The sequence below is a fragment of the Heterodontus francisci genome, chromosome 29 (assembly GCF_036365525.1).
Source record: "Heterodontus francisci isolate sHetFra1 chromosome 29, sHetFra1.hap1, whole genome shotgun sequence".
NCBI lineage: Eukaryota > Metazoa > Chordata > Chondrichthyes > Heterodontiformes > Heterodontidae > Heterodontus > Heterodontus francisci.
The window spans coordinates 12,240,777-12,266,100 of NC_090399.1; the positions used below are offsets into that span (position 1 = coordinate 12,240,777).

At 44.9% G+C, this 25,324-nt stretch overlaps 1 protein-coding gene across 1 annotated transcript in view; it reads right to left on the reverse strand.

Annotated features, from left to right (window-relative positions):
• LOC137345683 (zinc-binding protein A33-like) overlaps positions 1 to 25,324 on the reverse strand; it is a 52,121-nt gene that overhangs the window by 3,973 nt on the left and 22,824 nt on the right. The window contains exons 3-6 of the mRNA XM_068008948.1: positions 19,496 to 19,591; positions 16,538 to 16,771; positions 4,890 to 4,912; positions 4,680 to 4,795 (exon numbers count right to left, since the gene is read on the reverse strand). Coding sequence (XP_067865049.1) covers positions 4,680 to 4,795; positions 4,890 to 4,912; positions 16,538 to 16,771; positions 19,496 to 19,591 — 469 coding nt within the window. The remainder of the gene's footprint in view (positions 1 to 4,679; positions 4,796 to 4,889; positions 4,913 to 16,537; positions 16,772 to 19,495; positions 19,592 to 25,324) is intronic.

Genomic DNA, 25,324 nt, shown 5'->3' on the forward strand with positions numbered 1-25,324 from the left:
AAAGTTAGCAAGGCAGGTGATGTGTTGAAGCTGTAGCATGTGGGACCTGGTGAAAACCAGTGTGATCCACGGCAACCACATCTACAGTAAGTGTCTGCATCTTGAAGAGTTTTTGGATCACAGTAGATCAGCTAGAGGCCAAGCTACAGACACTGATGCATCAGGGAGGAGGAAGTTACTTGGACACTTTGTTTCAGAAGGCAGTCACACCATATAGGATAGCGTCTTCTGATTTGGTCAGTAGTCAGGGACAGGAAGGTGTGACTGCGAGTGAGGCAGGTAAGAGGATCCAGAAGGACGTAGAGGAGCCTTGGCTTTTGCAATTGTCCAACATGTTTGAGGTTCTTTAAGCTTGCATGGATGAGAGCGAGGGCTGCAGGGTGGATGAGCGAAGTGACCATGGCACCATGGTAAAGGAAGCCATTCAAGCGTGGGGAGTAAATAAGAATGTAGTGGGCTTAGAAGATAATATAGTCAGGGGGATAGACACAGTTCTCTGTGGCCAAGAGCAAGAGTTCAGAAGGTCATGTTGCCTGCTCGGTGCCAGGGTTCGGGACATCTGTTCAGGGCTGGAGGGGATCTTGCAGTAGGGGGGTGGGGGGAAGGATCCAGTTGTCGTGGTCCACATGAGTACCTACAACATAGGACTAGGAAAGAGGTTCTGCATAGAGAGTATGAGTAGCAAGGGGCTAAATTAAAAAGCAGAACCTCAAAGGTAATAATCTCTGGATTATTACCTGAGGCACGAGCAAATTGGAGTAGGGTAAATAAGATTAGAGAGTTAAATGCATGGCTGAAAGATTGGTGTGGGAGAAATGGGTTTTGATTCATGGGGCATTGGCACCAGTTCTAGGGAGAGTAGGAGCTGCACCATTAGGATGGTCTTCATCTGGACCATGCTGGGACCAGTGTTCTGGTGAGTCATATAACTAGGGCAGTCGAGATGGTTTTAAACTAAATGGTGGGGGTAAGGGATCAAGTGAGGGAAGATGTGATAATTTACAGAAAGAGGAGAAGGCAATAGGGCAAGGTAGCAATAAGGGAGTTGATAATCTGACTGTGACAGGAAGGGAGGATTGGAGCGAAGCAAAGCTGATAACCGGAAGTAGGAAAGTAGTAAGCAGAATTAGAAGACAGAGGAAGTGAAGGCAAGCAACAAATACGATCAGAATGCAGAATAATGTGAAAAAGACAATGTTAAGGGCACTCTACCTGAATGCATGCAGCATTCACAACAAGGTGATTTCAAGGCACAAACAGAGGTAAATGGATATGATTTAATTGCTATTATAAAGACATGGTTACAGAGTGACCAAGACTGGGAACTGAAAATTCAAGGATATTTATCATTTAGGAAGGATATCCAAAAAGGAAAAGGAGGTGGGGAAGAACTCTTAATAAAGGACGAGATCAGTACATTAATGAGAGAGGATCTTAGATTGAAGGATCAAGATGTCGAACAAATTTGGCTGTAGCTAAGAAACAGCAAGGGGCAGAAAACATTGGTAGGAGTTGTTTATAGGGCACCAAACAGTAGTGGTAATGTTGGGCACAGTATAAATCAGGAAATTAGAGGTGCATGCAACATGGGTGATACAGTAATAATGGGTGAGTTCAATTTACATATACACTGGGTAAACCTAATCAGCACTAATGCTGTGGAGGATGAATTCCTGGAGTGTGTACAAGATGGGTTTCTGGAGCAGTACATTGAAGAACCAGTTAAGGATCAAGCTCTTCTAGATTTAGTATTATGGAATGAGAAAGGGCTAATTAACAACCTTGCTGTAAAGGGGTCTTTGGGAAATAGTCACCATAATATGATAGAATTTTACATTAAATTTGAAAGTGATATAGTTCATTCTGAAACTAGGGTCTTAAATCTAAACAAAGGAAATTATGACGGTATGAGGGGCAAGTTGGCTATGGTGGATTGGGAAATACATGAAAAGATTTGATCGTAGACAGGCAATGGCTAGTATTTAAAGAAGTATTACATGGTCTACAACAAATATACATTCATATAAGGCACAAAAACCCAACAGGAAAGATGAATTAATCATGGTTAACAAAAGAAGTTAAAGATTGCATTAGATCAAAGGAAGAGTCTTATAAGGTTGCCAGAAAAAGTGGTAAGCCCGAGGATTGGAAACAATTTCGAATCCATCAAAGGATGACCAAGAAACTGATAAAGAAAGGGAAAACAGAAAATGAATGCAAGCTAGTGAGAAACATAAAGGTAGATTATAAAAGCTTCTTTAAGTATGTGAAAAGGAAAAGACACAGGAGAATGGGGAAATGACAGAGAAAGTAAAGAATTACTTTGTGTCTGCCTTCACGGCAGAAGATACAGAAAATCTCCCAGAAATACTAGGGAACCAAAGGACTTGTGAAATGAGGAACTGAAAGAAATTAGTATTAATAAAGAGGTAGTACTCAAAACATTAACTGGATTGAAGGTTGTTTAATACCCTGGGCCAGATGACCTTCATCCCAGAGTGTTGAAGGAAGTGGTTATTAAGATAATGGATGCATTGGTGGTTATCTTTTCAAAATTCTGAAGATTCTGGAAAGGTTCCTGCAGACTGGAAAGTAGCAAATGTAACCCCAACATTTAAGAAGGGGGTGGGGACAGGGAAGAGAACGAAGAACTACAGACCTGTTAGTTTCATGTCAGTAGTAGGGAAAATGTTAGAATTTAATATAACGAATGTTAACTGGACACTTAGAAAATAATTATATGATTTGGCAGAGTCAGCATGGATTTATGAAAGGGAAATCATGTTTGACAAACCTGTTGGAGTTTTTTGAGGAGGTTACTAGTAGCATAGATAAAGGAGAATCAGTGGATGTACTGTATTTGGATTTTCAGAAAGCTTTTGATAAGGTCCTAAACAGAAGGTTAATAAACACAATTAAAGAACATAGGATTGGGGTAATATACTGGTATGGATTGAGAATTGGTTAACAGACAGAATGCAGAGAATTGGGCAAAAAGGGTCATTCTCAGGATGGCAGGCTGTTATAGTGGGGCACCGCAAGGATCAGTGCTGGGGCCACAGCTATTCACAATCTATATAAATAATTTGGATGTGGAGACCAGATGTAATATTTCCAAATTTGCTGATAAAACAAAACAAGGTGGGAATGTAAGTTGTGAGGAGGATGCAAGGAGGCTTCAAGGGGACTTGGACAGACAAAGTGAATGGGCAAGAACATGGAAGATGGAATATAATGTGAATAAGTGTGAAGTTATCGACTTTGGTAGAAACAACGGAAAGAGTATTTCTTCACTGATGAGAGGTTGGGAAGTGTTGATGTCCAAGGCAACCTGGGTGTCCTTGTTCATGAGTCATTAAAAGCTAGCATGCAGGTGCAGCAAGCAATTAGCAAGGCAAATGGTATGTTGGCCTTCATCACAACGGGTTTTGATTACAGGAGTAAATCTTGCTGCAATTGTATAGAACCTTGGTGAAACTGCTCCTGGAGTATTGTGTACAGTTTTGGTTTGCTTATCTAAGGAAGGATATACTTTCCATAGAGGGAGTATAACAGAGGTTCACCACACTAATCCCTGGGATGGCGGGATTGTCATATGAGGAGAAATTGAGGAAACTGGGCCTGTATTCTCTAGAGTTTCGAGGTATGAGAGGTGATCTCATTGAAACTTACAAATTCTTACAGGGTGTGACATGGTGGATGTTCCCCCTGGCTGGTGAGTCTAGAACCAGGGGACATAGTCTCAGAAATAGGAGTATCCATTTAAAACTGAGATGAGGAGGAATTTCTTCACTCAGAGGGTGGTGAATCTTTGGAATTCTCTACCACAGATGGCTGTGGAAGCTCAATCATTGAACATGTTCGAGACAGAAATCAATAGGTATCTGGATACGAATGACATCAAGGGATATGGCGATAGCGAGGGAAAGTGGTGTTGAGGACGATGATCAGCCATGATCTAATTGAATGGTGGAACAGGCTCGATGGGCTGAATGGCCTACTCCTGCTCCTATGTTTCTAGTTCCAGATAAACAAGAGTCATTGTCCCACTCAATTAATATGCTTCTTTCCAAGCAATTATCTCATTTCCTGTTAAGAGAATTTACTGCCTTTGCTTCCTGTGGCCCTGGTGTCCAGTGTTGCCGAAGACATGGGCCGGGGCAGTGGGGGGGGGGGGGGGGGGGGGGGTGCATGGTGGTGGGTAGGGGGAGTTGTGGAGGTGTTTAACATTATCAAAATTCTATTTCCAAATGTAATCAATCGCTGATTGATCGTGAGCTTTCAAAATGCAGCAGCATTGTTCAGTTTTCCAATGTAGCTCCCTCCTGTCCCTTACATTTCTGACCAGTCTAGTCCCACCTAAAGCTGTCTCCCTATTCGAGTGGGAAATAGCAATGGAAATGGACTCACAATATGGAAATCCCCAAGACTCTAGGATTTAGGACAGGGTCAGGGACACATCCATGAGTCAGTCAGAGGTTCAGCATATCCTACATCTGCCCCAAAAACACCTTCAGTGGAATTTCTGGGCCTGGGTAATTATTCAGCAAAAATGTCAAATGGAAGCAGATCTGCCAGTGATATATTTTAACAGAAAACTGACTGAAATCTAATCACAGGTTTCTTCTACTAATAATAGAGAGCTGTTTAATAGCTGGTATCAGGAAGCTCACACCCACCTGGATTAATCACTGTCAGCATCTTTTTCCACACTCTGTACTGCAGTGACCCAATGTACCTCCCCACATTTATTAAAGGGTAAACCTTCTGTGGCTCTGGGAGAGTTCGCTTCACTCTGAAACAGGAGATAAAGGTCAGTGTTCCATCATTCGAGAGTTGGTGAGAAATACCTTAGAAAAATCAACTCAAATCAAGTGTGTAAATTATACCTTTTCTTTGTTTCCAAAATTTTCTGTGGAACAAAAACAATTATTAATGTTTATATTTTGGAGAACATTTATCACAAAAATGTAGGACTAGATTCTGAAGAAAAGTACATTTTACATGTAGGATGGTACCAAAAATGCAAGATCCTGCCTATCAGGAAAGGATGAACAGGCTGGGTCTCTCTACTTTTGAGAAGAGAAGATTGAGCGCTGACCTAAGAGACCATAGAGATCTTTAAAATTATAAAGGGTTTTGATAAAGTAGACACAGAAAGTGTTTCCACTTGTGGGAAGGAGCAAAACTAGAGACCATCAGTATACGATAGTCACCAAGAAATCAAGTAGGGAGTTCAGAAAAAAAAACTTTATGCAGGGAGTGGTCAGAATTTGGAACTTGCTGTCACAGCGAGTGGTTGAGGTGAATAGTGTACATGCATTTAAGGGGAAGGGAATAGAGAGCTATGCTGATAGAGTTAGATAAGGAAAGATAGAAGGAGGTTCGAGTGGAGCATAAATGCCAGCATGGACTCTATATTCCATGCAATTCCATATAAAATATACAAAGTCATAGCACTGCCTCTTTCTGTCCTCACTGTACTGTGAGTTACTCCACAGTGTTACCACCGACTCGATCTGACTGCACAACACAACTCATTGAGCTATAATTCACAAGAATTAGGAACAGGAGTAGGCCATTCAGCCCTTTGAGACAATTCTGTTATTTGATCAGATCATGATTCATCTGATTGTGACCTCAACTCCACTTTCCTGCTGATCCCCCATAACCCTGGACTCCCTTGTTGATCAAAGACCTGTCTAATTCAGCCTTGAATACATTCAATGACCCAACCTTTGCAGCTTTCTGGGGGAAGAGAATTCCATAGACTAATGACCCTCTGAGAGGTGAAAATTCTACTCATCTCTGTCTTATATGGGAGATTCCTAATTTTGAAACTATGTCCCTTAGTTGTAGAGTCCCCCAAAAGGGGAAACATCCTCTCAGCATCCACCTTATCAAGTCCCCTCTGGATCTCATATGTTTCAATAAGACCTCTTATTCTTCTAAACTCCAGTGGGTATAGGCCACTGCTTAACCTTTCCTCATAAGATAACCCCTTCGTTCCAAGAATCAGTTGAGTGAACTGTCTCTGAACTGCTTCTAATGTAATTAGACCAAAACTATGCATAGTACTCCAGATGCAATCTAGCTAAGGTTCTGTACAGCTGTCGCAACACTTTCCTGCTTTTATACTCGATTTTCCCTTGCAATAAACAACATTCCATTTGTCTTTCTAATCACTTGCTGTGCCTGCATACTAATGTTTTCTGATTCATGTACCAGGCCACCCAGATCCCTCTGTACCACAGAGTTCTGCAGTCTCCATTCAAATATTACACTGCTTTTCTATTCTTCCTGCCAAAGTGGACAAGTTCACATTTTCCCACGTTATACTCCATCTGCCAAATTATTGTCCACTCACTTGATCTATCTAATGCCCTTCTTACTTTCCTACCTATCATTGTGTCTTCAGCAAATTTAGCTATCATACATTCCTTCCCTTCATCCAAGTCATTCATATAGATTGTAAATAGTTAAGACCCCAGCACTGATCCCCATGGCATTCCACTGCTTACAGCTTGCCATCCCGAAAATGACCCATTTATCCCTAAATTAAAAGCAAAATACTGCAAATGCTGGAAATCTGAAATAAAAACTGAAACAAAACTTGGGGTCACTGTTCAAAAATAAGGGGGTCACCCATTTAAGACAGAGATGAGGAGGAATGTTTTCTCAGAGGGTCATGCAGACCCGGAGGGCGGAGTTCCAGGTTACCTCGGGTGGGGAAAGAAAACTGAAAAAGTGACGTCACAGGGAAGCTGTGACCTGATTGGCTAGTAGGGAATCTGTACCGAATTTGAAAATAAAACTGATAAAAATTGATTAAAACACTAATTAACTAATAAGTAACTAAACCAGAGGGAGGAGATTACTGTATTTAGTTAGCATTTAGTATTTATTGTAGAAATCTAGCACAAGGGACCACATAGTTAAGTGTATCATAATTTAGTAAGGATTTAATAAGTATTTATTTATTTTATATTAATTAACTAATTAGTGCGAGAAATGACAGTTAGAGGGGTGAAGTGCACCTGTGAGATGTGGGAAGTCCGTCACGCTTCCAGCGTTCCGGAGGACTACATCTGCAGGAAGTGTACCCAGTTGCAGCTCCTCTAAGACTGCATGGATCGGTTGGAGCGGCAACTGGATGCACTTAGGAGCATGCAGGTGGCAGAAAGTGTCATAGACAGGAGTTTTAGAGAAGTGGTTACACCCAAGGTGCAGGCAGATAGATGGGTGACCGCTAGAAGGGGCAGGCAGTCAGTGCAGCAATCCCCTGTGGCCATCCCCCTGTCTAACAAGTATACCGTTTTGGATACTGTTGGGGGGGATGGCCTATCAGGGGAAAACAGCAGCAGCCAGAGCAGTGGCACCACGGCTGGCACTGTTGTTCAGCAGGGAGGGACAAAGCGCAGAAGAGCAATAGTTATCGGGGACTCTATAGTCAGGGGCACAGATAGGCGCTTCTGTGGACATGAAAGAGACTCCAGGATGGGTATGTTGCCTCCCTGGTGCCAGGGTCAAGGATGTCTCTGAACGGAAAGGTGGCATTCTGAAGGGGGAGGGTGAACAGCCAAAGGTTGTGGTACACATCGGTACCAATGACATAGGCAGGAAGAGTGATGAGGTCCTGCAGGGGAAGTTTAGGGAGTTAGGTAGTAAGTTAAAAAACAGGACCTCTAGGGTTGTAATCTCTGGATTACTCCCTGTGCCACGTGCCAGTGAGGCTAGAAATAGGAAGATAGTGCAGCTAAACACGTGGCTGAGCAGCTGGTGTAGAAGGGAGGGTTTCAGATATCTGGACCATTGGGCTCTCTTCAGGGACAGATGGGACCTGTACAAGAAGGACGGGTTGCATCTAAACTGGAGGGGCACGAATATCCTGGCTGCAAGGTTTGCTAGCGTCACTTGGGAGGGTTTAAACTAGTGTGGCAGGGGCGTGGGAACCAGAGCAGTAGGACAGCTAGTGAAATAAATGAGGAGGACATAGTAAATAAGGCCAGTAGGACTAAGAGGAAGAGCAGGCAGGGAGATGTTGCTGAGAACAGCGGGACTGGTGGTCTGAAGTGCATTTGTTTCAATGCAAGAAGTATAACAGGTAAGGCAGATGAAATTAGAGCTTGGATTAGTACTTGGAAATATGATGTTGTTGCTATTACAGAGACTTGTTGAGGGAAGGGCAGGATTGGCAGCTAAATGTTCCAGGCTTTAGAAACTTCAGGCGGGATAGAGGGGGATGTAAAAGGGGTGGGGGAGTTCCATTACTGGTTAAGGAGAATATCACAGCTGTACTGCGGGAGGACAACTCAGAGGGGTCATGCAGCGAGGCAATTTTGGTGGAGTTCAGGAATAGGAAGGGTGCAGTCACGATGTTGGAGGTTGACTACAGGCCTCCCAACAGCCAGCGGGAGGTAGAGGAGCAGATATGTAGACAGATTTTGGAAAGATGTAAAGGTAACAGGGTTGTGGTGGTGGGTGATTTTAACTTACCCTATATTGACTGGGACTCGCTTAGTGCTAGGGGCTTGGATGGGGCAGAATTTGTGAGGACCACCCAGGAGGGCTTCTTGAAACAGTATGTAGATAGTCCAACTCGGGATGGGGCCATTCTGGGCCTGGTATTGGGGAATGAGCCCGGCCAGGTGGTCGAAGTTTCAGTGGGGGAGCATTTCGGGAACAGTGACCATAATTCCATAAGTTTTAAGGTACTTGTGGATAAGGATAAGAGTAGTCCTCGGGTGAAGGTGCTAAATTGGGGGAAGGCTAATTATAACAATATTAGGCAGGATCTCAAGAATTTAGATTGGGGGCGGCTGTTTGAGGGTAAATCAACATCTGACATGTGGGAGTCTTTCAAACGTCAGCTGATTAGAATCCAGGACCAGCATGTTCCTGTGAGGAAGAAAGACAAGTTTGGCAAGTTTTGGGAAGCTTGGATAACACGGGATATTGTGAGCCTAGTCAAAAAGAAAAAGGAAGCATTTGTAAGGGCTGGAAGGCTAGGAACAGATGAAGCACTTGAGGAATATAAAGACAGTAGGAAGGAACTTAAGCAAGGAGTTAGGAGGGCTAAAAGGGGTCATGAAAAGTCATTGGCAAACAGGATTAAGGAAAATCCCAAGGCTTTTTATACATATATAAAGAGCAAGAAGGTAACCAGGGAAAGGGTTGGCCCACTCAAGGGCAGAGATGGGAATCTATGCGTGGAGCCAGAGGAAATGGGTGAGGTGCTAAATGAGTACTTTGCATCAGTATTCACCAAAGAGAAGGACTTGGTGGATGATGAGCCTAGGGAAGGGAGTGCAGATAGTCTCAGTCATCTCATTATCAATAAGGAGGAGGTGTTGGGTGTCTTGCAAAGCATTAAGGTAGATAAGTCCCCAGGGCCTGATGGGATCTACCCTAGAATACTGAGGGAGACAAGGGAAGGAATTGCTGGGGCCTTGACAGAAATCTTTGCATCCTAATTGGCTACAGGTGAGGTCCCAGAGGACTGGAGAATAGCCAATGTTGTTCCTTTGTTTAAGAAGGGTGGCAAGGATAATCCAGGAAATCATAGGCCAGTGAGCCTTACGTCAGTGGTAGGGAAACTATTAGAGAAGATTATTCGGGACAGGATTTACTCCCATTTGGAAACAAACGAACTTATTAGCGAGAGACAGCATGGTTTTATGAAGGGGAGGTCGTGTCTTACTAATTTGATTGAGTTTTTTGAGGAAGTGACGAAGATGATTGATGAAGGAAGGGCAGTGGATGTTGTCTATATGGACTTTAGTAAAGCCTTTGACAAGGTCCCGCATGGCAGACTGGTACAAAAGGTGAAGTCACACGGGATCAGAGGTGAGCTGGCAAGATGGATACAGAACTTGCTCGGTCATAGAAGACAGAGGGTAACAGTGGAAGGGTGTTTTTCTGAATGGAGGGATGTGACTAGTGGTGTTCCGCAGGGATCAGTGCTGGGACCTTTGCTGTTTGTAGTATATATAAATGATTTGGACGAAAATGTAGCTGGTCTGATTAGTAAGTTTACGGACGACACAAAGGTTGGTGGAGTTGCAGATAATGATGAGGATTGTCAGAGGATACAGCAGGATATAGAGGATACAGAGAGTTGGGGCGGAACACAGAGAGAGGGACAGAGGGAGAGAAGCAGGGGGGAAACAAAGAGAGGGAAAGGGGGTGACAGAGAGAGAGAGAAAAGGGGGGACAGAGAGAGAGAAAGGAGGAACAGAGAGAAGGGGGAATGGAGAGAGAGAGAGAAAGGGGGCAGAGAGACAGAAGGGGGAACAGAGAGAGAGGGGCATCAGAGAGAGAGAGGGGGGATCAGAGAGAGTGAGGGGATCAGAGAGAGAAAGGGTGTCAAAGAGAATGCGTGGGGATCAGAGAGAGAGGGGGATCAGAGTCAGAGGGGGATGGGGGGCGAGAGAGACAGGGGGGATCAGAGAGAAAGGGGGGATCAGAGAGAGAGAGAAAAGGAGGACAGTGAGAGAGAAAGGGAGGACAGAGAGAGAGAGAGAAAGGGGGGCAGTGAGAGAGAGAGAAAGGGGGACAGAGAGATAGCAAAAGGGGGAACAGAGAAAGAAAGGGGGACAGAGAAAGAGAGAAAGGGGGGACAGAGAGGGGATCAGAGAGAGAGAGGGGGACCAGAGGGAGAGAGGGGGTTTCAGAGGGAGAGAGAAAGGGGTCAGAGGGAGAGAGAGAGGGATCAGAGGGAGAGAGGAGGGGATCAGGGAGAGGGGAGATCAGAGAGAGGGGGGGATCAGAGAGAGAGGGGGATCAGAGAGAGAGAGGGATCAGAGAAAGAGAGAGGCGGGGGATCAGAGACAGAGTAAGGGGAATCAGAGAGGGAGAGATCAGAGAGAGGGGGGGGGATCAGAGAGGGGGAGATCAAAGAGGGGAGGATCAGAGAGGGAGAGAAAGAGGACACAGAGGAGGAGACAGAGAGAGAAAGGGGAACAGAGAGAGGGGAACAGAGAGTGTGAGGACAACAGAGAGAGAGGGATACAGAGAGGGGGGACTCAAATATGGGGACAGAGGGAGAGAGAGTGATCAAGATCACTCCTGCCAGATGACCATCTATCTGGAACACTGCATCTATACAAGTGTGCGGGAAAATATTGACTACTTATGCAAGCAAACAAAATGCCAGGTATCTCACTAAATCAGTGTCCAACATAGTGACGAGAAAGCTTCTTCACAGAAATGCACCTTTGTTGTTGTTTTGATTGATACTAAGATAATTTTTTAATGTCTTTATCTTTACTTGTTAGGGCCCCTGCTCAGGGATACGAGCTAACAACCCCATTGCCTTGTGGGCATCTCGGGAGAGACTAAGGTGAAGGGAGTAAACTCTAACAGAACCCCTAAGGTGCTCGTGTGTCACCTTTGGCATGTTTCCAGCAGTTCCTGCAGCCATACTGGTGCCATACATCATGCTCTGCACTCCCTTGGACCCCACTAGGAAGGCCAAGAGGGGGGTTTTGACACTTGGGCAACTCACAACATTCCTACATTCCGCCCAGGCATGCGCCATGGAGAGGTCACTCCATAGTCGCCTCACAGTGACTGAAACAACATGGAAGGCAGCAGTTACGGGTTTTAAGTCCAGCTCAATTAGCGTAGAGATTGGGCGCCACGGGTTGCCTTTGTCAGTGGCACTCATCGCGTCTCACTGGACGGCTACCACCCACCTCAAACCGGGCAGCCCCGCTCAGAAATGTTCTGTCCTGCCAGAGTCCACCTGTTTCAATGGGTACTTGGAGCTCAAGGTCATTGCCTGACAAGTGGACTGTAATACCGCAACAAGCAGCACAACAAAAAAAGGCAAGAAGGTACCAGTCCTTCGTTTTGCAAGCTGGAACGTCATTGCAATGTGTCCTGGGCTGTTGGAAGACCTTACACAAATCTACGACTCTCGGAAGACCGCCATCATTAACAATGAGCTCAGTAGACTCAATGTGGACATTGCAGCACTTCAGCAGACACACCACCCTGCAAGCACATCATTAAGAGAGCAAGACTACACCTTCTACTGGCAGGGTAGGGTTCCTGAAGAACCAAGACAGCATGGAGTGGGCTTTGCCATCAGCAACTCTTTGCTCAGCATGATTGAGCCACCTACAAATGGCTCTGGACGCATACTGTCCATCCGACTGCTCACCGCCTCCGGTCCAGTACACCTACTCAGCATCTATGCACCAACACTCTGCTCCCCACCTGAAGTTAAAGACCAGTTCTATGAGGAACTCCATAATATCATTAGTAGCATTCCTCATACCAAACATTTATTCCTGCTGGGGGACTTTAACGCCAGGGTTGGGGCCGACCATGACTCATGGCCCTCCTGCCTTGGGCACTATGGCATTGGAAGGATGAATGAGAATGGACAGAGACTGCTGGAGTTGTGTACCTATCACAACCTCTGCATCACCAACTGGCTCTTTCAAACTAAACTCTGTCACCAGGTTTCATGGAGACACCCAAGATCATGTCGTTGACACCTCATTGTCACAAAGCGAGCCTCAATAAACAGTGTTCAAATCATACGCAGCTTCCAGTGCGGACTGTGACACCGACCACTCCCTGGTGTGCAGCAAAGTTAGACTCAAACCAAAGAAGCTACATCACTCCAAGCAGAAGGGCCGCCCGCACATCAACACGAACAGAATTTCTTACCCACAGCTGTCACAAAAGTTTCTTAATTCACTTGAAAAAGCCCTTCAAAATATTTGTGCAGGGGATGCAGAGACCAAGTGGGCCTGCATCAGAGACTCAACAATAACCACCTTTGACAAATTTGAGAAGCAGAATGCAGACTGGTTTCAATCTCAGTTTGAAGAGATGGAACCTGTTATAGCCGCTAAGCGCACTGTTACACTGAACTACAAGAAAGCCCCCAGCGAGTTAACATCCTTAGCCTTAAAGCCGCCAAAAATACCACGCAAAGAACAGCCAGGCGCGGTGCAAATGACTACTGGCAACACCTGTGCAGTCGTATTCAGCTGGCCTCCGGCACCGGAAACATCAGAGGAATGTATGGTGGCATTAAGAGAGTTTTTGGGCCCACCACCCCCCATCAAGAAGATCGCCCCCCCCCCTCAAGTCCAAACTGGGGAAACAATCACTGACCAACACAAGCAAATGGACCACTGGGTGGAGCACTACCTAGAACTGTACTCCAGGGAAAATGTTGTCACTGATACTGCTCTCAATACAGCCCAGTCTCTGCCAATCATGGATGAGCTGGATGAACAGCCAATAAAATCGGAACTCAGTCATGCCATTGATTCTCTAGCCAGTGGAAAAGCCCCTGGAAAGGACAGCATTACACCTGAAATAATCAAGAGTGCCAAGTCTGCTATACTCTCAGCACTCCAAGAACTGCTTTGCCTGTGCTGGGATGACGGAGCAGTACCACAGGACATGCGCAATGCCAATATCATCACCCTCTATAAAAACAAAAGTGACCGCGGTGACTGCAACAACTACTGTGGAATCTCCTTGCTCAGCATAGTGGGGAACGCCTTCACTCGAGTCATTTTAAACAGGGTCCAGAAGCTGGCTGAGCGTATCTACCCTTTCGAGCAGAGAGATTCACCATTGACATGCTGTTCCCTCTTCACCAGCTATAGGAGAAATGCCGTGAACAGCAGATGCCCCTCTACATTGCCTTCATAGATCTCACCAAAGCCTTTGACCTCTTCAGCAGACGTGGTCTCTTCAGACTACTAGCAAAGATCGGATGTCCACCAAAGCTACTAAGTATCATCACCTCATTCCATGACAATATGAAAGGCACAATTCAGCACAGCAGTGCCTCATCAGACCCCTTTCCTATCCTGAGTGGCGTGAAACAGGGTTGTGTTTTCGCACCTACACTGTTTGGGATCATCTTCTCACTGCTGCTCTCACATGCATTTGAGTCTTCAGAAGAAGGAATTTTCCTCCACACAAGATCAGATGGCAAGTTGTTCAACCTTGCCCATCTTAGAGCGAAGACCAAAGTACAGAAAGTCCTCATCAGGGAGTTCCTCTTTGCTGATGATGCTTCATTAACATTCCACATGGAAGTGTGTCTGCAGAGACTCATCAACAGGATTGTGGCTGCCTGCAACGAATTTGGCCTAACCCTCAGCCTGAAGAAAACGAACATATGGGACAGGACGTCGGAAATGCTCCATCCATCAATATTGGCGACCAGGCTCTGGAAGTGGTTCAAGAATTCACCTACCTAGGCTCAACTATCACCAGTACCTTGTCTCTCGATGCAGAAATCAACAAGCACATGGGAAAGGTTGTGTCCAGGCTGGCCAAGAGGGTGTGGGAAAATGTCGCACTGACACGGAACACAAAAGTCCGAGTGTTTCAAGCCTGTGTCCTCAGTACCTTGCTCTACAGCAGCAAAGCCTGGACAACGTATGTCAGCCAAGAGCAACATCTCAACTTATTCCATCTCCGCTGGCTCCAGAGAATCCTTGGCATCAAATGGCAGGACCGTATCTCCAACGCAGAAGTCCTCGAGGCAGCCAACATCGTGACATGAAGTCCTGCGACATTGACCGCAAGTCATGGGTGTCAGTTGCCAGCGATCGCCAGAGCTGGCGGACAGTTATAAAGGTGGTACTAAAGAGAGGTGATTCAAAGAGACTTAGCAGTTGGCAGGAAAAGAGACAGAAGTATAAGGACAGAGCCAACTGTGTCACAGCCCCAACAACCAATTCTATCTGCAGCGCCTGTGGAAGAATCTGTCACTCTAGAATTGTCCTTTATAGCCACTCCATGCGCTGCTCCACAAACCATTGACTACCTCTAGGCTCTTACCCATTGTCTCTCAAGACAAGGAGGCCAAAGAAAGTTGTCTCACTGGCCCCCTATGTAAGACAAAAATTGTAATGTGGTTCCCCACGCAAAAAGGTTGGACAACCCTGCTCTACCCCATTTAGACACTTATTTTCCAAGGCGTATGTGGCCCCTTTATTCTTCCTGCCTCACAATATCTATATTGAAATTCATTTGCCATATGCATGTCCATTCTGCAAGTTTATTAATGTCTTCCTGTATTTTGGCGCAATCCTTCTTTGTATTGACTATACCTTCCAATTTGGTATCATCTGCAAATTTTGAAATTGTACTACGCTTTCAAGCTCAAATTGTTTATGTAAATACAAAAGTAAATTATTGCAGATGCTGGAAATTTGAAATAAAAACAAAAAATGCTGGAAATGCTCAGCAGGTCTAGCAGCATCTACAGAGAGAGAAACAGTGTTCAATGGGCTGAATTTTGAAGCCAACTTCAGGACCAGAAGCAGGTGCTGACTCCGTTCGAATGGCCAGCGGCCGGTCACGCGCGATCTTCCGCCAGCCAGCCAATTAACAGTAGGTAGGCGCGGGGACCATACATTCAGAGCATAGAAGCATGCTGAGAGCTGGCGGATGAGGCAGCAACTGCTGGCGCCATATGTAAAGGGCTGCCAGTACTGCATTCACTGGTAACTGCAGTTCACTTCTGCAGGGATAGCTGTGAGAAGCAGAGAAGGTGTCATGGATTTTGCATTAGTATTGATGGCAAAACTGCTAGCATTCACCGTCAGTACTCCTCTGAAACTCTCAACAACTTCTGGAGTCCGCACATGCACAGTGAAATGTGGAAATCCAGAAGTTGCCATCAGAACTGACAGGTTATGCCTGAAAGGGTGAAAAGGTTGGGGCTCTATTCAGTAGAGAAAAGACTGAGGGGTGACCTCATCATGAAAGGGTTTGATAGGACAAACATAGGGAAAATGTTTCCGCTTGTAGGAGAAACCAGAATGTGGGGTCATAAATATAAGAAAGTCACTATTAATTCCATTCCAGTCAGGAGAAACTTCTTTCCTCAGAGAGTGGTTGGAATGTGAAACTAATTACTACAAGATGTATGCATTTCAGGGGAAGCTAGATTAACATGAGGGAGAAAGGAATAGAAGGATATGTTGATGGAATTAGATGACAAAGGGTGGAGGAGGCTCGTATGCAGCATAATCACCGACATGGACCTGTTAGGCTGAATGGCCTGTTTCTGTGCTGTAAATCTAGGCTTTGATGGCAAGGCATGCACAATCTCAAAGACAGTGTCAAAGAAGGGACAGAAGAAACAAAAACAAATAAATAAACATCTACCACACAAGATTCTGAAAGGGCTCGATAGGGTCGAAGCTGAGAGATTGTTCCCACTGTTCGGGGAATCTAGAACATGGGGACACAGTCTCAGGATAAGGGGTCAATCATTCAGGACTGAGATGAGGAGAAATTACTACACTCAAGAGGGTTGTGAATCTTTGGAATTCTCTACCCCAGAAGGTTGTGGATGCTCCATCATTAAATACTTTTAAGGCTGGGATAGATAGAATTTTGGCCTCGTAGGGAATCAAGGATATGGGGAACGGGCAAGAAAGTGGAATTGAAGCCCAAGATCAGCCATGATCATATTGAATGGTGGAACAGGCTCAATGGGCCATATGGTCTATTTCTGCTCCTATTTCATGTGTTCTTGTACCATTAAAAACTTGATGCTGTTCTGTTCCCTCAGCTCTTGTTCAATATTCTGAACAGTGGCTGAAAGCGATGAGATTTCCTTTGTGATCTTCTCAATCCTCTCCTTCATCTCCTGACTGTTTTTCTCTTTCTCCAGTTTCAGATCTTGCAACACAATCCTCTCTTCCTCACGGAGAAACTGGTGAAGTTTTTCAAATTCTGCTTTAATCTGTTTCTCTGTATTTACACCTTGGTCCTTTGAAACATAACAGAGAAATTGAAAAAAATAAATGAGAATTTTAAGAGCATTGTGCAGTTCTTTTCATATGAATATTATAGAGAAAAACATTGCCTGATGCAGTGAAATCTAGTTAATGGAGACCAGATGATAATTCATTTCAGAAGAGGGAGCTCCAACAGAGGATCATGATGCTGTATTTTCTTTAACTCGGGTGTATTGTCACAGAGTATGAGAGTAAACTAGCAAGAAATATAAAAACAGACAGTAAAAGAGGCAAAGGAAGGGCGGAACTTAAAACAATCACTGTCACTAGAGAAAAAGTACTAGGAAAATTAATGGGACTAAAAAGGCTGATAAGGACCTGATAGCCTGTATCCTCGGGTTTTAAAGGAAGTAGCTGCAGAGATAGTGAATGCATTGGTTGTAATCTTCCTAAATCCCCTAGTTTTTGGAAAGGTCCTAGCGGATTGGAAAACTGCAAATGCAACACCTCTATTCAAGAAAGGAGGGAGACAGAAAGCAGAAACTATAGGTCAGTTAGCCTAACATCTGTCATTGGGAAAATGCTAGAATCCATTATAAAGGAAGTAGTAGCAGGACATTTAGAAAATCATAATACAATTCGGCAGAGTCAAAATGGCTTTATGAAAGGGAAATCATTTTTGACAAGATTTAATAGCGCTCTTTGAGGATGTAACAAACAGGATGGATAAAGGAGAACCAGTATATGTAGTGTATTTGGATTTCCAAAAGGGATTTGATAATGTGCCACTTTAAAGGTTACAGCACAAGATAAGAGCTCATGGCGTTGGGGTTAATATAATAGCAAGGATAGAGGATTGGCAGGAAACAGAGTCAGGATAAATGGGGCATTTTCAGGTTGGCAAACTGACTAGTGGAGTACCACAGGGATCAGTGCTGTGGCCTCAACAATTTACGATCTATATTAATGACTTGGATGAAGAGACTGAGTGAATTGTAGCCAAATTGGTGAACGATACAAAGATAGGTAGGAAAGCAAGTTGTGAGGAGGACACAAAGTGTCTGCAAACACATATAGATAGGTTAAGTGAGTGGACAAAAATTTGGCAAATGGGAGTATAATGTGGGAAAATGCGAGGTTGTCCACTTTGACTGGAAGAATAGAAAGGCAAAATGTTATTTACATGGAGAGAGACTGCAGAATGCTACGGTACAGAGGGATCTAGGTGTCCTTGTACATGAATCACAAAACATTAGCATGCAAGTACAACAAGTATTTTCCTTAGAATGTTGACATTTGTTGCAAGGGGGATGGAGTATAAAAATAGGGAAGCCTTGCTACAACTGTACAGGACATTGGTGAGACCGTACCTAGAGTTTTCTGTATGGTTTTGGTCTCCTTACTTAAGGAGAGATATACTTGCACTGGAAGCAGTTCAGAGAAGGTTCACTAGGCTGATTCCTGGAATGAAGGGTTGTCTTATGAGGAAAGATTGAGCAGGTTGGGCCTGTACTCATTGGACTTTAGAAGAATTAAACACTGGACTAGTAACCCAAAGACCCAGGTATTGCTCTGGGAACATGGGTTCGAATCCCACCACAGCAGAAGGTGAAATTTGAATTCAATTGATAAATCTGGAATTTAAAGTTAGTCTAATGATGGCCATGAAACCATTGTTGATTGTTGTAAAAACCCATCTGGTTCACTAATGTCCTTTAGGGAAGGAAATCTGCTGTCCTTACCTGGTCTGGCCTACATGTGACTCCAGATCCACAGCAATGTGGTTGACTCTTACATGCCCTCGAAATGGCCCAGCAAGCCACTCAGTTCAAGGGCAATTAGGGATGGGCGATAAGTGCTGGCCTGGTCTGCGATGCCCACATCTCATGAATGAATAAAAAAAAAGTATAAGATTCTGAGGGGGCTTGACAGGATAAATGCTGAAATGATGTTTCCCCTTATGGGGGAATCTAGAACTATGGGGCATAGTTCAAAAGTTAGGAGTCTCCCTTTTAGGATGGAGATGAGGAAGAATTTCTTCCCTCAGGGGGTTGTTAATCTTTGGAATTCTTTACCCCGGTGAGCAGTGGAGGCTGGGTCATTGAATATATTTAAGGCGGCACAGTGGCACAGTGGTTAGCACCGCAGCCTCACAGCTCCAGCAACCCGGGTTCAATTCTGGGTACTGCCTGTGTGGAGTTCTCAAGTTCTCCCTGTGTCTGCGTGGGTTTCCTCCGGGTGCTCCGGTTTCCTCCCACAGCCAAAAGACTTGCAGGTTGATAGGTAAATTGGCCATTATAAATTGCCCCTAGTATAGGTAGGGGAATATAGGGGCCAGGTGAGGATGTGGTAGGAATATGGGATTAGTGTAGGATTAGTGGGTGGTTAATGGTCGGCACAGACTCGATGGGCCGAAGGGCCTGTTTCAGTGCTGTATCTCAAAATCTAAAGAAAAAAATCTAAAGGCTGAGTTTGTCAGATTTTTGATCGACAAGTGAGTCAGGAGTTGATAGGAAGTTGGCAGGAAAGTGGAGTTAAGGCCACAATCAAATCTGCCATGATTTTATCAAATGGTTGAGCAGGCTCAAGGGGCCGAATGGCCTACTCCTCTACTATTTCTTATGATCTTATGATCACAGCGGATGCGTCTGTGATAATTCAATGATTTTCTAAAGTGAGAAAGTGAGATTTTATTTTGAAAATGGACAGTCAATGCTTCAACTGGAAAATATAGAACAAAGTGACATCAAATATACCTGAATATGGGATAATGTTTTCTCATAATCACTTTTTACAGCATCACATTCCTTCTTCTTGTCCTGGACCGGCTTCATTAAGGCTCGCAGTTCCTCCTGAACAAAGAACATCAATTTGTCATTTTTGTACCATAAGCACCTGAAAATTAAATGCCATTTAGTTTAATCAATGAAAATTCTCAGAACTTTCATTCCCTTGAATATCGAAGATTAACGGGTGATCTAACTGTGTTTAAGATGATAAAGGATTTGAAAGGATGGATAGAGAGAAACTATTTCTCTGATGGAGGAAGTCCAGAACAAGGGGGCATATCCTTAAAATTAGATCTAGACCATTCAGGCTGATGTCAGGAAGCACTTCTTTACACAAAGGTTACTGTAAATCTGGAACTGTCTCAAGAAAAGGCTCTTAAGCCTGGGGAGTCAATTGTAAATTTCAAAACTGACCGATAGATTTTTGTTAGGCAAGGATATTAAGGAATGTGGAATCAATTTATTTTGATAGGAAGAACATGGAGAGACAATATAGAATAAAGGGTACAATTCTAAAACGGGTGCAGGAGCAGAGGCACTTAGGTATATAGTGTCTAAGTCCTTGAAGGTGGCAGGACAGGTTGAGGGACCAATGAATAAAGCATACAGTATCCTGGACTTTATTAATAGGAGCATAGAGCACAAGAGCAAGGAAGTTATGTTGAACTTGTATAAAACAGTAGTTCGGCTGGTTGGAGTATGGCGTCCAGTTCTGGGCGTCGAACTTGAGGAAAGATGAGAGGACATTGACAAGGGTACAGAAAAGATTCATGAGAATGGTTCCAGAGATGAGGAATCTCAGTTATGAAGATAAATTGGAGAAGTTGAGATTGTTTTCCTTGGAGAAGAGAAGGCTGAGAGGAGATTTGATAGAGGCATTCAAAATCATGAGGAGTCTGGACAGAGTAGACATAGAGAAACTGTTCCCACTCATGAAAGAATCGAGAACGAGAGGGCACAGATTTAAAGAGAAGCAAAAGTGGCATGAGGAAAAACTTTTTCACACAGCGAGTGGTTAAGATCTGGAATGCACTGCCTGAGAATGTGGGGGAGGCAGGTTCAATTGAAGCATCCAAAAGGGAATTGGACTGTTATATGAAAAGGAAGAATGTGCAGGGTTATGGGGAGAAGGCAGGGGAATGGAACAGAGGGAATTGCTCTTTCGAAGAACCAGTGCAGACACAATGGGCCAAATGGCCTCCTGCGCTGTAACAATTCAGTGATTCTGTGAAGGCGGATCAACCACAATCTAATTGAATGTGTAACAGGCTTGAGCAGCTGAATGGCCTATTGCTATTCATATGTAGAGCTCTCAAACTATTATGGGGTTTCTTTTACTTCAAATTTAGCATTTTGTAGTAGATTTCCAGAGCAGCGGGAAACAGCGGAGTGGAGCTGGGGATAAAGTATCCAAGAGAGAACGAGACTTCGCTTCCAGAGCAGCGGGAAACAGCAAGAGCCAAGACAGGGAGACTTCACTGTGTGAGAGGTGTCATAGAGTCATAGAGTAATACAGCACAGAAACTGGCCCTTCGACCCATCGTGTCTGTGCCGGCCATCAAGCACCTATCTATTCCAATCCCATTTTCCAGCACTTGGCTCGAAGCCTTGTATGCTATGGCATTTCAAGTGTTTATCTAAGTACTTCTTAAATGTTATGAGGGTTCCTGCCTGTACCACCTCCTCAGGCAATGGGTTCCAAATTCCAACCACCCTCTGGGTGAAAAACGTTTTCTCAAATCCTCACTAAACCTCCCACCCCTTACCTTAAATCTATGCCCCCTGGTTATAGACACCTCCGCTAAGGAAAAAGTTTCTTCCTATCTATACCCTTCATAATTTTGTATACCTCAATCATGTCCCCCCTCAGCCTTCTCTGCTCTAAGGAAAAGAACCCTAGCCTATCCAGTCTATCTTCATAGCTGAAATGTTCCAGCCCAGGCAACATTCTGGTGAATCTCCTCTACACCCTCTCCATTGCAATCACATCCTTCCTACACTGTGGCGACCAGAACTGTACACAGTACTCCAGCTGTGGCTTAACTAGCGTTTTATACAGTTCCATCATAACCTCCCTGCTCTTATATTCTATGCCTCAGCTAATAAAGGCAAGAATCCCATATGCCTTCCTAACCACCTTATCTATCTGTGCTGTTGCCGTCAGTGATCTATGGACAAGTACACCAAGGGCCCTCCAACCCTCTGCCTTGTTAGTCCTCCCAAAATGCAGGTGGGAAGAATTGAGAATGGAGCGGGGATAAAGAGCCCAGGAGAGAGCAAGATTTCACTGCGAGAGTGACAGGAAACAGCGAGAGTGGAGCAGGGGATGAAGGGCCTAGAAGAGAGTGAGACTTCACTGTGAGACTGACAGGAAATATTGAGAGTGGAGCAGGGGATGAAGGGCCCAGAAGAGTGCGAGACTTCACTGTGAGAACAGCGGGAAGGAGCGAGAGCAGCGTGGGACTAACCAGGAGCTAGTCTGTACGTTCAGAGCCCGCATTCGGAAAGAAAAATTGAGGTGTGACATCACAGGGAAGCAGTAGGTAATTGTCTGGTGAATATTTCCTATTTCAAGGATTTTCCAAAGTCCATCTCTGCTCACAGTGTCAAATGCCTTGGTCAGGTCTACAAAAATGATTTACAGGCCCTTGTTCACGACACCTTTCTTGTAATTGTCTGAGTGCAAGTACCATGCATCGCCAGACTTCAAGGTTTTGGGATCGGCCTCCAACTTCTTCCCAGAACGCCGATCAATCTTCTCCTTCAGCTCCGCAAATGTGCAGGCGATGTGGGCAGTGTGGCAGTCGATGACAGGGGAGTAACCAGCACTGATCTGACCAGGATGGTTCAGAATAATCACCTGCAGACACAGGCACAGGTACCATTAACACTGCAGCGAAACTCTTGCTAGTAAATTATACCAAATGTACAGCACAGGAAACAGGCCATTCGGTCCAACTGATGAACGCTGGGGTTTATGCTCCATTTGATTAAAACATATAAGATCCTGATGGGTCTTGACAGGGTACATGTGGAAAGGATATTTCCCCTTTATTTTTATTCATTCATGGGCTGTGGGCGTCACTGGCTATGCCAGCATTTATTGCCCATCCCTAATTGCCCTTGAGAAGGTGGTGGTGAGCTGCCTTCTTGAACCGCTGCAGTCCATTTGGGGTAGGTAGATCCACAGTGCTGTTAGGAAGGGAGTTCCAGGATTTTGACCCAGCAACAGTGAAGGAACGGCGATATAGTTGCAAGTCAGGATGGTGTGTGACTTGGAGGGGAACTTGCAGGTGGTGGTATTTGCTGCTGTTGTCCTTCTAGTTGGTAGAGGTCGCGAGTTTGGAAGGTGCTGTCTAAGGAGCCTTGGTGCATTGCTGCAGTGCATCTTGTAGATGGTACACACTGCTGCTACTGTGCGTCGGTGGTGGAGGGAGTGAATGTTTGTAGATGGTGTGCCAATCAAGCGGGTTGCTTTGTCCTGGATGGTGTCGAGCTTCTTAGTGTTGTTGGAGCTGTACCCATCCAGGCAAGTGGAGAGTATTCCATCACACTCCTGACTTGTGCCTTGTAGATGGTGCACAGGCTTTGGGGAGTCAGGAGGTGAGTTACTTGCCTCAGGATTCCTAGCCTCTGACCTGCTCTTGTAGCCACGGTATTTATATGGCTACCCCAGTTCAGTTTCTGGTCAATGGTAGCCCCTAGGATGTTGATACTGAGGGATTCAGCGATGGTAATGCCATTGAATGTCAAGGGGAGACGGTTAGATTCTCTCTTGTTGGAGAGGGTCATTGCCTGGCGCTTGTGTGGCGCGAATGTTACTTGCCACTTATCAGCCCAAGCCTGGATATTGTCCAGGTCTTGCTGCATTTCTGCATGGACTGCTTCAGTATCTGAGGAGTCACGAATGGTGCTGAACATTGTGCAATCATCAGCGAACATCCCCACTTCTGACCTTATGATTGAAGGAAGGTCATTGATGAAGTAGCTGAAGATGGTTGGGCCTAGGACACTACCCTGAGGAACTCCTGTAGTGATGTCCTGGAACTCAGATGATTGACCTCCAACAACCACAACCATAGAACATAGAACATAGAACATAGAACATTACAGCGCAGTACAGGCCCTTCAGCCCTCGATGTTGCGCCGACCTGTGAAACCATCTGACCTACACTATACCATTTTCATCCATATGTCTATCCAATGACCACTTAAATGCCCTTAAAGTTGGCGAGTCTACTACTGCTGCAGGCAGGGCGTTCCACGCCCCTACTACTCTCTGTGTAAAGAAACTACCTCTGACATCTGTCCTATATCTATCACCCCTCAACTTAAAGCTATGTCCCCTCGTGTTTGCCATCACCATCCGAGGAAAAAGGCTCTCACTATCCACCCTGTCCAACCCTCTGATTATCTTATATGTCTCAATTAAGTCACCTCTTCTCCTCCTTCTCTCTAACGAAAACAACCTCAAGTCCCTCAGCCTTTCCTCGTAAGACCTTCCCTCCATACCAGGCAACATCCTAGTAAATCTCCTCTGCACCTTTTCCAAAGCTTCCACATCCTTCCTATAATGCGGTGACCAGAACTGCACGCAATACTCCAGGTGCGGCCGCATCAGAGTTCTGTACAGCTGCAGCATGACCTCGTGGCTCCTAAACTCGATCCCCCTACTAATAAAAGCTAACACACCATATGCCTTCTTAACAGCTCTATTAACCTGGGTGGCAACTTTCAGGGATTTATGTACCTGGACACCAAGATCTCTCTGCTCATCTACACTGCCAAGAATCTTCCCATTAGCCCAGTATTCTGCAATCCTGTTACTCCTTCCGAAGTGAATCACCTCACACTTTTCCGCATTAAACTCCATTTGCCATCTCTCAGCCCAGCTCTGCAGCCTATCTATGTCCCTCTGTAACCTACAACATCCTTCGGCACTATCCACAACTCCACCGACCTTCGTGTCATCCGCAAATTTACTAACCCACCCTTCTACACCCTCATCCAGGTCATTTATAAAAATGACAAACAGCAGTGGGCCCAAAACAGATTCTTGCGGTACACCACTAGAAACTATACTCCAGGATGAACATTTACCATCAACCACCACCCTCTGTCTTCTTTCAGCTAGCCAATTTCTGATCCAAAGCACTAATTCACCTTCAATCCCATACTTCTGTATTTTCTGCAATAGCCTACCGTGGGGAACTTTATCAAATGCCTTACTGAAATCCATATCGACCACATCCACGGCTTTACCCTCATCCACCTGTTTGGTCACCTTGTCAAAAAACTCAATAAGGTTTGTGAGGCACGACCTACCCGTCACAAAACCGTGCTGACTATCTCTAATGAACTTATTCTTTTCAAGATGATTATAAATCCTATCTCTTATAACCTTTTCCAACATTTTACCCACAACCGAAGTAAGGCTCACAGGTCTATAATTACCAGGGCTGTCTCTACTCCCCTTCTTGAACAAGGGGACAACATTTGCTATCCTCCAGTCTTCCGGCACTATTCCTGTCGACAATGACGACATAAAAATCAAGGACAAAGGCTCTGCAATCTCCTCCCTGGCTTCCCAGAGAATCCTTGGATAAATCCCATCTGGCCCAGGGGACTTATCTATTTGCACACTTTCCAAAATTGCTAACACCTCCTCCTTGTGACCTCAATCCCATCTAGCCTAGTAGTCTGCATCTCAGTATTCTCCTCGACAACATTTTCTTTCTCCACTGTAAATACTGACGTAAAATATTCATTTAACGCTTCCCCTATCTCCTCTGATTC